General features: G+C 59.3%; 1 protein-coding gene across 1 annotated transcript; it reads left to right on the top strand.

Moving 5' to 3' along the window:
* Positions 1-4,995: 4,995 nt before the first annotated feature.
* On the top strand, positions 4,996-13,002 carry LOC137160789 (CTD small phosphatase-like protein 3). The gene is made up of 11 exons (XM_067559648.1): positions 4,996-5,044; positions 6,432-6,594; positions 6,718-6,852; positions 7,211-7,325; positions 7,443-7,548; positions 7,725-7,811; positions 8,385-8,447; positions 8,879-8,958; positions 9,041-9,167; positions 10,345-10,440; positions 10,898-13,002. The coding sequence occupies exons 2-11, from the start codon at positions 6,447-6,449 to the stop codon at positions 10,958-10,960; spliced, it is 1,020 nt and encodes a 339-aa protein (XP_067415749.1). The 5' UTR covers positions 4,996-5,044; positions 6,432-6,446; the 3' UTR covers positions 10,961-13,002.
* The last annotated feature ends 1,765 nt before the right edge of the window (positions 13,003-14,767 follow it).

The following is a 14,767-nucleotide window of genomic DNA, read 5'->3' as shown; positions in this document are numbered from 1 at the left end:
TGGCCTAACGTCACCCCCTTGCTCCCAGCCGGACCCTCACCCCGAGTGCCAGCCCTGGAGGCGAGGGCTGGAGGCTGATGGGAGAGCGGCTGCCGAGAGCACTTGGGAAGGCAGAGAAGGTGGAAGGCAGAGGGTCATCGGAACGGGGGGATTTCAGCATCCACTGGAGCGGGACCCAGCCACGCTGCCCGAGGGGGGAGCTGGGACTGGGGTTTCCCAATGGGGCAGGACGTTCGCGGGGATCAGGGGACACAGGGCTTGAAAGTGGGGACAGGTGCCTCCCAACAGGTGCAAATCCAGGCCATGAGACTCGCAGCAACCCATTTACCAGCCGGGCCACTCTGCTCCCACCACCGCCCTGCAGCCTGCCACTGCAAAACCAAGGCACTGCAGGGTGCAAACGGCACGAGAGCCCAGCCATGCACAGACATCACACAGACACGCAAGCACACCCACGCAGCTACACCTACACAGCCATCACACCCACACACTTGCAAACCGACATATGCAAACACACACACATGCTAGCACACCATGCAAGCACACACACGCAAATACACACACTAGTGCACCAGTGCACCATGCAAACCTACACATCCCTCACAGCCACACACTGCAAACCTACACATGCAAACACACAAGCAAGTGCACCATGCAAACCTACAGATCCATCACACTCATACGCTTGCAAACCTACATATGCAAACACACACACGCTAGCACACCATGCAAACCTACACATGCAAACACCACACACACACACACGCAAGCTCACTATGCAGTCCCCCCTGCATACACACCAGGCACGCCAGCACCCCCAAGTCCCCCCTCTCTCACACAAACCCATCTGGCGCTCTCAGCGCCCGAGGCAAAGCGCCTGTGTCTGGAATTACCCCCTATCCCCGCACACTCTCCCTGGTGCAGGGATGGGGGTGCTCCCCCCCGCTCCCAGGGGCTCCGAGTCGAGTCTCTGGGATCAGGCCCTGCGGTGCTGCACCCCCCACTGGCGCCCACCACCGTGAAGCTCGCACACGGATCCCTGCCCCAGCTCTGCCCGGCAGCAGTAACACTTGAGTCCCTGGAGCCCCAGCCCCACGCCCACTGCCCAGCCAGCCCCTTTGCCTCGGCCCACCAGCCCGTGCCAGGCGAGATCCCCACCTGGGCTTGGTCTGTTCCATCTCCACCCTGCCTGCCCCGCTCCCGGCTCCTGCTGGGAACCCACACGCCCTTCAGCCTAGGGTGAGCTCCCAGGAGCTGGCAGAGTGGGTATGGGATGGGCACCCTGTGCGACGGGCACGTGAGGGGGGCGGGCTGGCTAGAGAGGGGTCCCCTCTCCCTGTGCGGGCGTTCCTAGGGCCAGGCCAGTCGGCGGAGGGTGCAGAGGGGCACACCAGAGCATGCCAGCCGGCGGGCACAGCGGGAGGCCATGCGCTGCAGAAGGGCTGTGAGCTGGGCAGGGCCTGTCGGGAGATAGGATCTCAGGGGTGTGTGCTCCTGAGGTGGGGGGGGGGGGTAAAGAAGGGGTGGGGGAGGGGCACAGCTGGAGTTAGGCCTTGTCTATCGCCCCCTGAATGCACTGCGACCCCAGCATGCGGCCCAGACTTGCCCCTCGCTGCCCACCCCAGAACTCTCTGCGGCCCCTCCCGCCTGCCAGGAATATGGGCACTGCCAGCCTCTCCCCCGGGGAGCCACAGAGAGTCCCGCCAGCCTGGGGCTCCCCTGCTGCTCCCCCCGTTCTTCTTGTGTCTTGGGGGTAATTTATTTTCGCAAAATAAAATATGTCGCCGCGTTATGGATTGAACCCATTCCTACCCCCACGTCGGCCGGGCATTGCCAGAGCCCCCCCCCCAGCCCCCATTTCTCCCCCAGCTGGTTACGCAGCCTTGCTGCAGAAGCTGCTGGCAAAATGCAGCCACCTCTGGGCTGAGTCCTGGCCGCTGTTGAACTGCTGCAGGGCAAGGGGGAATTCTGCAGCCATGTGACCCCGAAGGGGGAAAGTTCGTGGGGGCAGAATGTCAGTCCTGAGCCGGTGTGGTGCCCAAAACAGTTACCCCCAGAGTTTGTGCCCCCGTCTCAGTTTAGCACCGGCTCCTGTTTAGCGTCTGCAATGATCCCAGGGGAGTAGGGACCTTCCCCCCCGTGTCCCTTCCCATTGAGCCAACGCGTCCTCTGCTATCAGAGCCCAGGGACGGCACCTCTCCACTCGGCACTGGGGCTAGCGTGAGGGGCCTTACCCAGGGATTCCACATGACCCCTGGAGTAAGGGAGATGTCGGGTCCGCTGTCCCCAGCCCGCTGCAGGGGCTAGTTCTGCCCTTCGGGGCGGAGGGTTCATCTCAGGGCTCTGACCCAGCCCAGCTGCTCCAGGACATCGTCACCCATGGAGCCACAGCAGCAGGCTGGAAAAGAGCTAGGAAAGCCCCTCCCGGCAATTTCAGGAGCCGACCTGAGGCCCCCTGACTCATTTCACTGATGGCTCTGGGTTTGCAAAGCCGCAGTCTAACAGGGCTGGGAGGCTTCCAGCCCGGCCTGCTCTGCGGATGAACTTGCACATCCCAGCAGAAGGTCAGGGATGGGGTGGGGGGGTGGGGGGAAAGGAGGGGGGGCTGAAGGGAAATGCTGGGATCGACAGCTCAGCAGAAGCCAGCACTCCGGCTGCGCTGCCTTATCTGGACCCATTTCCCAAAACAGGCGGCTTTATCTCCAGGAAGAGCTGCCAGGGGCTGGAAAATCCCCCATCACAATTAACAATGGTGGCAGGACTCGCTCCTGGCCCGCCCGCACGCCCACCTTTCACCCCTGGACCAGAAGCGCCTGCCAAATGGCAGCTCCATCCCTGGACGGTGAATAAACAAGGAAACGGGCTGAAAAAAATCACTGCTGATCATCAGAGGCTGCGCCGCAGAGGAGCCTGGTCATCAGCAAGTACCGTGGCCTTTACAGAGCTAGAGCGGTCATTCTGTCCACGGCGTCTTCTGTCTTTCCCCCCAGCCAAGGGCAGCTGGAGGCTTCCAGCCGGAAGAAGTTTGGTTTTCCATTGTGAGAACGCAGCAAGAAAGAACTAACGTCGAGTCGCCGTGGGAGAGCGCCAGGGGTGTGTCCGGCTCCTCTGCCCTGAAGTCTGGGCCCCGAAGGCCGCTGAAGGGCTGTGATTAGACACTTGAGCGGCCGAGGCAGCAATTAAGCCTGGCCATTTCAGAGCTACCTCCCCTCCAGCGATGGCTAAGCAAGCCGCTGAAAAGCAGCTGATGCTGTGTGGAGTGGGCCCAGGGCGAAGCACAGGCAACTAGCAGAGATGGGTCCTGCGGGTGAGATCTAGCAAGCTGTGGAATAGCCGCCGAAGGGAGCGGGGGGGCCCATCGCCCTGGAGAATACACTGCAGAGGGAACCATCCTGTCTAGGGCAGGAGGATGGGGTAGCTGGGCTCTGACAGTCTTCCCAATGCAAAGCAGCCTGGTGCACTGGGGTTGTAGCTAGTGAGTTGCCCAGCAGAGAAAATCCCATGAAATAGCATAGCCAGCTCTTGTGATCTTAACTTGGGTCCCGCGGTACCAGGCGCTTTCCTTAAAGCCCCACCTCTCGGAGTCAGGTGATTGCATCAGACTCTGAGCTTTCATTTAAAAACAAAGCTCGTTTCTAGCCCTCCAGGCTGCCCGGGCCGCTCGAAAGGATGATACCTAGAAACTCACCAGCCGGGAGGTGAAGAAGAAACCCAGTCCCAGATTGTGAATTTCACCAAAAATCTCACGATCTTTAAGCCAGGCTGATGATTTTTGGGGGACGGACGGACTTGATTTTTTAAACGCTGCGGGTTAGCAATCAGGTGTGGCCGTGCACGCGTGCACACACGTGTGCACACATTCGTGAACATGCACTTACGTGCGGGTATGCACCACCATCCACGTGCACCCGCAGGCATTCCCTCTTCTTTCTCCGGCTTGGTCGGTAGCATGAAAACATTGCCACTCTAGATCCGAGAGAGCAAGCCCCGACCTGCGGGTGGTCTCCTGATGGCAGGTGACCTGGCCACGAACCAGCGAGCACCATGCGGATAATTTAACGCTGGGTCATTTATTTTGATTCCTCTGGCACCGTCCAGGCGTTAGATGCTCGGGACCGGGGCTCCCTCTGCTGGCTGTTTGGACTCTGTCAGGCACCGCCAGGAGCCCAGAGTTGGGCTCCGTGGGGTGGGCGTAGGGGCCGGAGCGCTGTGTGTCAGACAGATCCCAGGCCGCGGGCGTTTTATCTTTCCATCCCATCTCCCACGTGAACCCTTCCCCCCCAAAGAGGAAAAGAGAAGGGGTTTGTCTTGTCTCTCCTGGATTCTGTACAGAGAAAATCCACTCATGGGAATATTTGTATACAGCACACGCCATCCCCGGAGCCCAGATATTGACTGCGCCCCATGGGACCATTAGCCCCCTTTTACACATGAGGAAACCGAGGCACAGAGCGGGAAGTGACGTGGCCACTCCAGTTCATTGAGTCAGTGGCCCAGCTGGGGACGGAACCCATGCATCCTGACTCAGTGTCTCCAACCACTAGACCCCACTGCCCCTTACTTCTTAATTTCTGGTGTAGGTCAAAAGTGAAATGACTTTGTTGGGTCTTCACCCAGCCCGGCAGGGACCTTGGATGGTAGCAGGAAAAACACCACACCGACTGGCATGCCGGGCAGCTGCTGCTGACTAAGCCCAGGACTGGGATGGGGGGCTGGGGCTGTGTGTTGGGGTGGTGGGGCATCTGCAGAACTGGTGGTGGCGGGCTCCACACTGGAATAGGTCCCTGCCGGTCAGGGTTGAGAGGCATTACCAGGGCTGGGGGGGGGGGGGGGTGACCCAAGATTGGAATAGCAGCAATGGGTCAGGGTTGAGGGCTAGTGGCTGCTTTTTTAGAAAGAGCTCCCGTCCCTTTAAATGCACCTGTTTTCCCTACAGGCCCAGCTGGGCTGCATTATTACTAATGGACCCTGCCAATAAAACAGCTTCCTGGGGGCCTTTCCCTCTACATCTCCTGGCCCTGCTGTGCTGTGCCCCCCAGGCCAGGTGAGTCCCATGCGTCTTCCCCAGCAGCTCTTCAGGCCCCAGGGAGACGTGGCTGAAATGCTGGCTCTCCAGTAACTGGGAGCCCCAGTTTGTTGCAATGAGCTGCTCTTTTTCTGGGTCCCCTGTTGCTGGTTACAGAAAGCTGGAAGCAGCCTGGGTGTCTTTATCAGAGCAGCCCAGGCTCCCCAGCTTAGCTTCCGGGCTCTGTTCCTCCATGTGACATTGGGGAAGCGGGCTGACTAGCATTGCTTGCGGGCTGCGTCCTGCTGTGGGCAGGTGTCTCACTCTGTTTGAGACTAGTGAGGGGCGATGGTCCCTGGCCCTGTGCCCGATGGTCCCTAGTCCTGGCTCTCTGCTGCTCTGCTCCCTGGGCAGCCATTCATGCTAGCGCCCCATGGCCGGGCGATGCTGCTGGCGTGATGCGTTCTGAGTGCTGGTAAATCCCGGGGCTGGGGGTTGATGGCCAGCGAAGCCCCTGTTCCTGCCGCCAGGGGATGCGCCAGCGCAGCACGGCAGCAATACCCCAGTGCCTGTGGCGGTCCTGGAGGCTGGCGCTAGGGCAGAGCGACCACTTCTATCTGAAGCGGGCACATCATTGCATTGCGGCCTCCCCGTGAAGATGGCCGGGGTCCCTCTGCCCTGGAACAAGCCATGCCCTGCTTAGAGGGAGACGTGGGCTCCGTGAGCCACTCATTCCTCGGCCTATGCTGCGGCTGGGGTTGCACCGCCAGCTCCTGGCGCTGGTGACTCTGTCGGGCCCTGCCTGGGGTGTAGGGGTCTCTGAATGCTGTTGTGGAGCGTGCGGGAGGGCATGATTCCCTTCCTCTGGGGCCTGGGCCCCTTTCTCCTTCGAAGTGGCTCCAGAGGCACTTGCTGGTTGCCCTGCTGGCTTGAAATGCTCCTTTCCAAGGCTTTGGTCCCTATGTCTGGGGGCGACTCTGTCCCGAGCTGTGCTGCAGCTCCTGGGATCGAATAACGCATGGATCCCCTGGGCGGGTGACTTGCTAGGGTCTGTCAATGCCAGGGAATAGAGGGAATTTTTTCCAAAAGCATTAGCTGAACGTAAGGGGCTGGAGGGGGATTTCTGCCCTTGACATCCCTGGAGCCAATTGGTTGGGGGTTTTTTGGTGCTTTTCTCTGAAGCATCCAGTTCTGGTCACGGCTGGAGCCGGGATGCCGGGCTAGATGGGCTCCTGGTCTGATCTAGACTGGCAGGCCCTACGCTGAGGGTCCATTACCATTTGTGAAGCACTTAGAGATCCCTGGGGCGCTGGCGCTGGAGAAGGGCCTGGGTGTTAGTGAACCTGTTCCCGCTGGCAGCTAGAAGCTCAGGATGGCTTTTGTTTGAAGGGTCTGGGTTGTTCTGTCTCTCCTCCCTGCCTCCTAGCTGCTCGCTTGCACCATGATGCTCCGCTCGGGTAAGATCACGCCCCGGGTGAAGAAATCCTTCAGCCAGGATGTGGAGGAGCTGGGTCCGCCGGCTCCGAAGGCAAGCGCCCCCAGAGGGGGGAAGAGCCGGTCGAGAGGCTGGCGAGTGGTAGGCACCGCAGGTGAGGAGCTCAGGATGGTGTCCTGTCGAGCCCACGCCCCCCAGGGGTGTTGAGTGCCCACCCAGCACTCTTCTGTGGGTCCCCCCCCCTCCTGCAAGCTGTAACCACCTTTGCCTCCCGCAGAGCCCGGGACCCCGCTGGCGGGAAGGGCCGGGAAGGTGCATTTTGAACAGGGCCCGTCCAGCCCGGGAAGCCAGGCCGCTCTCCTGCAGGGTCCCTCGCCGGGCATCGTCTGCTTCTCTCCCCTGGGCATGGAGGGTAAGTGAAGCTGGCTGGGCGCCTGACGACCGGGACTTCCCGGAGCCTGTGCCCAGCCTCAGGGCTGGTGTGTGAGGCCGGCTGCCCCCAGCCAAGGTGCTTGGGTCTGACGTCAAGGAGCCTTCGCGCTGGATCTGCCCTTGGCTCGAGCGGTTGCTGAGTATCGGGAGGCCCAGGGTTCGGACCGGGGGCGGGAGGCCGACGCAGGTGACGCTGGGGCCTCAGCGAAGACATTTGCCACGTGGGCGCTGGCTGGACTGGGCCCCTCAGCCCTGGCCCATAGGCTCTGGGTGGTGCCCCATCGGTTAGCCTAAAGTCCTAGTTGCTGGCCACATGCCAGGCCTGTTTGTTCCCACAGAGTCAGAGAGCCCTCGGGCCCCGAAAGGGAAGCCCAGGGCTCAGCCGATGGGGGGCGTTGTCTACTTCGGGGACCTCCCACTGGATGAGCCTGAGGAAACCGTTGCCTGGAGCCCGTGAGTATGGCACTTGCCCTCCCACCAGCCGCCTTCCCCGTGTCCGGGGGAGTGGTGGTGGTGTGTGGCTCTAACCCTTAAGCTCCGATCCCGTTTCTTTGCTTCCCTCCCGTCCAGCTTCCTCCACAAGGCCCTGCCCCGCGCATCCAGCCAGAGGCCCTCCAGGAGAGAAATTCCCATCAAGACACGCAGCACCCCTGAGAGCACGCTGGTCCTGGAGCTGGTGAGCAGGGCGGATCTGGGCAGTGATCAGGCCTGCCCGAGGGGCGCCAAATCCCCATGGCGGGTTGGGTGCCACTGTATGGTGCTTCCTGGCTGCCACGTCTGCTCAGGGTGCTGCCGTGGGGCCTTGCTCGTGGGGGTGGGGGGCTAAAGATGCTCCTTCCTCCCTGCTCCTAGGAGGGGACCCTGGTCCGCTGCTCCCTGACATCCAGCGAGGATGCCGATTGCACCTTCCTCACGGACTTCCAAGGGGACGCTTATCAGGTTAGTGCCTGGCACCAGCCTCTTGCTGTGTGAGCTGCTAAACAGAAACTGCCGTGGCTGCAATGATCCTCTGTCCATAATCCACCCACTAGATGGAGATCAAGAGCCACGTTGTTAACCTGGCCTCCCCACCTCTGTCCATTTCCCCAGCCCTCCCATGACGATCAGACCCACGGAGGGATGCCTCCATTGTCTCTCCCAGCCAGTCGGAAGTGGGGGGTGGGGGGAAGAATATTAACTTGTAATCTGTAGCTGTGGTGGCTCAAATCCAAACAGCACTAGCTGCTGATCCTCATGCTTCAGGGCACAAGCCCAACCCCTGCATGGGGGTCAGGAAGGCATGGGCTTGTCCTGCACATCAGGAAACTGCTCCATCCTCTGGAACATCTAGAGTCACTGCTCCTGGAGACTGGGTCCATGGTTTGATGGGCCTTTGAGCTGATCTGCCACTTCTGTGGTCTCTGGTGCTGAATGAGAAGCTGTTGGAGGGTTTGGGGAGGGGGGGGGGGTTGCAGTGCAGGGGCTGGGCCAATTATTGCTGATCCCTGCTTCCTGACCCCTGGTTCCCTTCAGGTTTACATGAAGATGCGTCCCCACGTGCAGGAGTTTCTGGAAACCGTCTCCAAAGCCTATGAGGTACCTCCTGGGCCCCTCTCTCAGATGGCCATGCAGCACCCTGGCTCTGCTGGGTGTGGGGGCAAAGGGAATAATGATGCTCGCTGAGCGGGAGGAAGGGATGCACTAGGAGACCTGCAGTAGGGAGGGGACCCAGCTGCAGAATCCAGATCCAAAGCCAGGCTGGAATTGGGATACTTGTGAGCTTGTCTGGCTGGGGAGGGGATGGGTGGCTGGGGCTCATCTCTGGACTAAAGAGGAACTTCCTGGCCTGGGGTCAAGCCCCCTCTGCCACTGCCCCCCTGTGTGACCAGGTCAGTTCATCTCCCCACGCCTCTGGTTCCCCATTGGTAAAACAGGTGGGGAAAGAGTAGAGGGGGGGCCTTGGGAGCTGCTCCGACGCTACAGTGGGGGAGCAGGTTTCCCCCACCCTGCTCTTGCTCCTTTCCCAGATCTTTGTCTTCACCACCGCGAAGCAGGACTACGCAGAGAAGATCCTGGATGTCTTGGACCCTCAGAAGAAGCTGATCAGGTGATGTCCCAGGCAAGACGCATGTGTCCCCTCCCTGCCCCCACTCAGGAACTCTTATCCTGCCCTGGCCTCTCTCTTCCAGGCACCGCCTCTACCAGCAGGACTGCCTCTGCGTCCGGGGTTACTACGTGAAGGACTTCTCCATCCTGGAGAGAGACCTGGCCAGGACGGTGGCACTGCACGACTCCCTCCAAGGATTCCCTTACCAGGTAACTGTGTGTGTGGGGTGCTCCCCTTCCACCATCAACTCCACCAGGAGGTGGGGGACTGGATGCATCGGGCATTGCTCTGCCTGCCCAGGAGGGATGTGAAGGCAGTTGTGACCCTCTGCTGGATCATCTTTTCCCCCCCACCCCCCCATATGCTCTGCAGCTGGTCAGAGGCCTGCCCCTACCTCCCATGGGGAGTGACCTGTTAATGTCACACAGGGCACAGATGAGGCGAGCTTCCCGTCTAAAAGCATAAGAGGCTCGTTATTTTAGCCCCTTTCATCCATCAAGGTTCCCACGGTGCGTTGCAAACCATCGCACCCCCTGCTGCTGGAATGCAGCCACTTCTGGAGAGCGATGGAGCGGCTAAACAATACACAGCAAGGCACGGCTGCTGAAAGCGGGCCGTGAAACATTGCCCCGGTATGATTATCACCCCCGACCTCCTGACTCGATTCGACACCGCCTCTCTGGCTTTCCCCTGAAAGCAAACACCCCAAGTGTCAGGGGCATTAGAAACCTACACGTTCTTCAGTCTCCTAAAGACCATAGTCTTCACTGCTCGATCTGAACATCACGTCCTTCCCAGCTGAGGTCCTGCGGGGGTCTATGTCCTGCCCACAGCCAGGCAAACTGGTGCCGAGTGCCCCCTTTTCATGGGAATGGGGCTTTGCAGAGCAAGTCTGGAGGGGGGAGATAGACATGATCTTGGCTCTTTTTAAATAAGGCTTTTGACGCAATCTCCCCTGACACTCAAACCAGGGCAATGCAATCCAGCTGACATTGCTAGAGGGCTGGTGTGCAGTAGGTTGTTCTCCAGGAGTGGTTCTCAGCAGCTCACTGTCAAACGGGGAGGGTAGATCTCTTGGGTCCCATGAGGCTTCCAAGGGAGGTGGTGGAATCCCCCTCGGTGGTGGTTTTAAGAACGGGTTGGACGAACACCTGTCGTGGATGGTGGAGACTCTCTGACTTTGCCCTGCCTCGGTGCAGAGGAGTGGGACTGGACAACTTCTCGGGGTTCCTTCAGCCCAACATGTCTAGGAGGATTTGACACATTCTTCCCCCCCCCCCCCTTCTCCTGGGATCTCTGACCTCTCAGCACTCTCCTAGCGAACTGCAGCCTGCTCAGCAGGGCTGACAGGTTCTCGCACGACTGAGCCTTCTTCCTTTTCTGCAGATTTCCAACTGGCTCCCAATCCCCAGCTGGCTGGGAGACCGCCAGGACGAGGAGCTGCTGCGTGTCGTCCCACTGCTTGGGAAGCTCAGCCAAGGGGTAAGGAGGCCGGAGCTCCGAGCCAGCTTGGTCCATGTCCTTCCAACCCGGCTGAGGAAGGGGCTTGCTGGGATCCCGATGGTTCTGGCCATTCATGGGCACTGCCCCCATGTGTGCCCTGTTTCTGCGGAGACTCCGCAGCGCAAACCGAGGGGAACTGATGGACCAATAACATGGCGTGATCAGCTCCCGTTAGCCGTGAAAGTTGGGTGCTGTTCATCTCTTTAGGAAAGAAAGGCCCTGTAATGCAGTGGCAGAGTGGGCAACATCTGCCTCTTCTCCTTCAGTGCACCAGCCACTGGGGGGGGGAAACAACCTACTACTGCAGCCTGTTAGCAGAGCAGTGGCTTTGCAGTAGCAGGAGGTCCCAGTTTGACTCCCCTGCCTCGTGGGGGATCCTTGTGGCTGGGCTGTGCCACACTCCCCTGAGCTAACCCTCTGCAATCCCTTGTCACAGGGCGATGTCCGCACCGAGATCCGGAGGAAATACCGTCTCTGCAGGCTGCTGGCTGTAGACTGAGGTCAGCCCGGGGACTAAGTGTGGAAGGAAAAACTCTTCCCAGAAGCCTCTCCTGACGGGCTGCTCGGATGCCAGCTTTATCCTCAGACAGCATTGCTGTCCAGCGCCAGTCAGCAGCAATATCCGCGAAGGGGAGAGACAGGCGAACTTTAGCTCCTCTTCCACGTACAGCCCTTGGGAAAGCGGAGCATGAACATCATTCACGTGAGCACAGAGGGCAGCTTCCTAAAGCGTGTGCCCAGCATCTTAAGTGGAAATCCAGATCTGACCCCCAGCTTTCCAGAGCGACAGTGCGGGAGTTACCAGTGCCTTTGAGTACCTCAATTTTGGGAGGGGGTCCAACTTGAGAATCCCTCAAAGGAGCCTGACTTTGTTTTCACCCACCCTCTGATAATTCAGGCCCCTTTAATGTCTCCCAGATGGGCACCTGGATTGGTTCATTAAGAAAATCTTGGTCTATATATTAACCCAAACTAAGATCCTTTGGAAGTTTCCCCTTTACTTATTTGCTGCTCTTCAAACTGCAGAGGGAAGCTTCCTTTTGTCTCATTTTAAAGCAACAACTTCCCTGTGGATCTTGGCCACCCAACAATTGTCATCGCCTGATGCTGGGCCGTTTGCACTGGCTTTGAAACATGTGTCCTTAAAACAGATTTTTTTTTAAACCTTCCAAGCAGTTTGGCAGCCAGAGGCTTGCATTTAAGACTTGTAGTCCCGGTGTGGCTACAGTCTAGCATCTCAGTGTGCTGGGGCCTGGGCCTGTGGGAGCTGGTTTGTGGATCTCTGCCTGCTGCTCAGATTTCTCTAGTGGTACGTTTGCACCTGCCTCTTGTGTGTCTTTGTGGCTTATCTCCTGAAATTCTTCCAACTCTGCACTTGTCTTCTGGCCTCAATAACTCTCAGCCTCTCAATCTGCTCCCTGGGTGGGTCAGTGGACAGCAAGCCAGGCATTTTCCTGTAGTCACTCCAGGGGTTTATTGAGCTTGGCTGAGTCCTGGCAGGAGATCTGAGCTGTAAGCCGGGAAGGGGCAATGTGTCCCTGATAGGAGGAGCGGGACTTGCAGCCGGCTTTGGCTTTTAGATCTGCGGCATGCCACTGTCTTGCCAACATGCCTCCCCACTGTACTGGGAACTGAGCCGCTCGGGTGAGCGGGCCAGCCTAGGCCCCCCTGGGATCCTGGCACTCTGTTCATATAGTCTGGGGACCGCAGTGAGCCACAAATGTCAGAGCAGTAACTGATCTCCTGGGGCCAAGGAGCTGGCGGGGCTGGCTCAGCCTTGGACCCTCCAACTCCGATGGGACAAGTGGCTCTTTCCACGTTAAACTGATGTTCCTCCCTCCCTGCCCCAGAGGCCTCCCTCATGATCGTCTGTCTGCAAGGCAGGTACGCGGCTCTTGTGCCTGGCTCTGCCAAGCTGGGGTGGGTGCCAGGGTTCTGTGGGGTGCGCTCTCCCTGTCTAGGGGCCCTGTGCCGAGATTCCCAGCTGGGGTTTTTGTCACTTCGGGGTGGTTTGGTTGGTTGGTTTTTTTGTTGAAAATTTCTTATTTGTAACCACAAATTTAATAAACTAAAACCAGCTACATATCCCTGCTGTGCTGCTGTAACACCCCCCCCCCATCCCCCAGCTGCCTGCTTTAGTGCCAGGGGCTCAGTCCTACTCAGCATAACGTGCAAGAGGGAAACTCTTCACTGCTGGCGCCAAAGGGCTGCTGGGTTGGAGGCAGCTCCAGCCTGGTGAAGCTCTCGATGGGGGGCACAGGTCATGTACCATTCAGTACCTGGTACCCCTGCAGGGACAATCTGCCCCATTGCTGACCAGGGAAACCCTGCCTGGCTCCAGGTGGGGTGGGCGGGGGTGTAACCCTCCTGCTTTCTGGCTGCCAATGGCTGGAATAGGCCTACGTTTCCCCCTGGAAGTGATGCCTCTTGCTGGAGCTGGTGTGGGGCCCTGGCTGGGTACCTGGAAGCTCCTGAACCAGCCCCAGGGGGTGCAGAGATACCAGCTTCACTCCCCCACCTACGGCCCCTGCCCCAGGCTGTGGGGTCTGGGAAGGGAGGGTTACTGAGCTGGGACCTAGATGCCCTTTCCAGCCATTGGGAAGTGGGGGGGCTTGGGTTGAGGGGGCCTATCCAGTTCTAGGAGCTGTGGGGGGTGCAGGGAGCTGGGGCAGCCCCCTCCCACAGTCAGCACTGGCTCAATCCCAAGGTCCAGGGGCAGAGTGGCTCTTTCTGGCTGGGCAGTAGAAATCCTGTCTGCCGGCCTCATTCCTCCATGCAGACGGGGCTGCAAACCCCAGCAGCTGGAGGTGGGAAGGCTCCAGGGGCTCCATAGCCGCCCGGCTTTGCCTAGTGGTCGCTAGCTGCCTGCACACGCAGCCCATCTGTCCCCCTCAGCGGGATCCAGCCGGATCCTGTCACTGGCTGGTGTAACTCTATCCTCAGTCCCACTTTCTGCTGGGCTCTCAACACAGAGCACGTGGCGGCTGCCAGACAAAGGGGGCTGTTGTCAGAGAGGCCCTTAGCTCCCCCCCTCCTGGAAGAGTTCAGCCCAGCTTTCAAAGCAATGATTAGGGGGCAGGGGCAGGAGAGCCAGCAGCCGCCCCTAGTCAATGCAGGGGGGAAGCAGTACTAGGCAGTGAGAAATCTCAGCTGTCCCTAGGCCATGCATCCTGCAGAAAGCTGCTCCGAGCCCAGCGCCGTGCAGTGAGAAACCTGGGCTGGACCGGAGTGCTTCACCCTGCTCTACAACCCCACCGGTGTCAGGCCAGCTGGGTTCTGTCCAGTGTGCTGGCAGGCCAGGGATGGGGGCTGGCTTCTCTACCAGGGATTTGCTGGGGGAGCTTGAGCAAATCTCTGCCTCTCTGTGCTGTGGTGTCCCCCCAGCTCTAGACGGGCACTCACGTGTTCCGCTCACGGGGGCTGGCTGTGCACCGTCGTCTTCCAAAAGCACCATGGGAGCAAAGGAGCTGCAAGCATGAGCCCAAGAAGCCGGTTGCACTTGATGCTGAGTTAGGAGACAGGCCAGAGCCTGGCTCACTTGGCTACAGCCAGCTCCTCCCAGGGTCCTGCTGTTAGGGGAAGGTGTCAGGGAACAATGCAGCTCTGACACAGGCAGAAAAGCAGCCCCGGGGCCCATGGTGCTGTCCTGCCAGAAGGATGGACGTGGGGCGATTTAAGATTCAAGAGACCTGGGCTTGATTCCTGGCTCTGCCACAGACTCTGTGGATGGACTTGGGCAAGTCACTGAATCTCTGTGCCTCAGTTTCCCCATCTGTCAAATAGAGTTAACCTGGCCCACCATGCTGTGAGATCTAGGGAGGGAACGTGCTATGCCAGTTAAAATCAGGCCTGGATGGATGTGCAGGGAGAGACCCAGCTTTAACCAGGTCAGTCCTGTGCAGGGGCGAGGACGCTCTCTCTCCCTGTACACCCAAGGCACGCTCAGGGTCGTTATCTGCCCAAGCAGTGCAGTCTGAGCTGGATGCTCTGAAAGGGGAGCGCTGCAGAGGGAGCGGTCCCCTGAGCCCTGGTTACATTCCCCTGCTGCTGGTTTTTGGATGCTGAGTTCATAAAATCTAAGCCCAGCAGGGGCCGTTAGGAACATCCGCAGAGCACAGACCGGTGCCCTCTGGCTGGCAATTCCTGGATCGAGCCCTAGCTGGTGGCCGAGCTAGCTCATTTTATAAGGTAAGAACTTCAGCTGTACCCCTCCAGGGCGGGTGAAGTTTGTTCTAGTGGTTCATTCCTCTCACTGCCTCGTCTGTCTAGGCTGGGTTTATTGAGTGTCTGCTTCCAGCTGTTGTAC

This window comes from Emydura macquarii, unplaced genomic scaffold (genome assembly GCF_026122565.2).
Source record: "Emydura macquarii macquarii isolate MOO-44397 ecotype Brisbane River unplaced genomic scaffold, CSIRO-AGI_Emac_v2 contig_306, whole genome shotgun sequence".
Lineage (NCBI taxonomy): Eukaryota > Metazoa > Chordata > Testudines > Chelidae > Emydura > Emydura macquarii.
This window is presented reverse-complemented; position numbering and strand designations above follow the sequence as displayed.

What these genes read in the sequence shown, in the direction of transcription:
- LOC137160789 (XM_067559648.1), top strand. Translation starts at nt 6,447, where the DNA reads ATGATGCTCCGCTCGGGTAAGATCACGCCCCGGGTGAAGAAATCCTTC. An exon ending in GCGAGTGGTAGGCACCGCAG is followed by an intron (nt 6,595 to 6,717) that starts GTGAGGAGCTCA and finishes TGCCTCCCGCAG; the next exon opens with AGCCCGGGACCCCGCTGGCG. An exon ending in TCCAAGGATTCCCTTACCAG is followed by an intron (nt 9,168 to 10,344) that starts GTAACTGTGTGT and finishes CCTTTTCTGCAG; the next exon opens with ATTTCCAACTGGCTCCCAAT.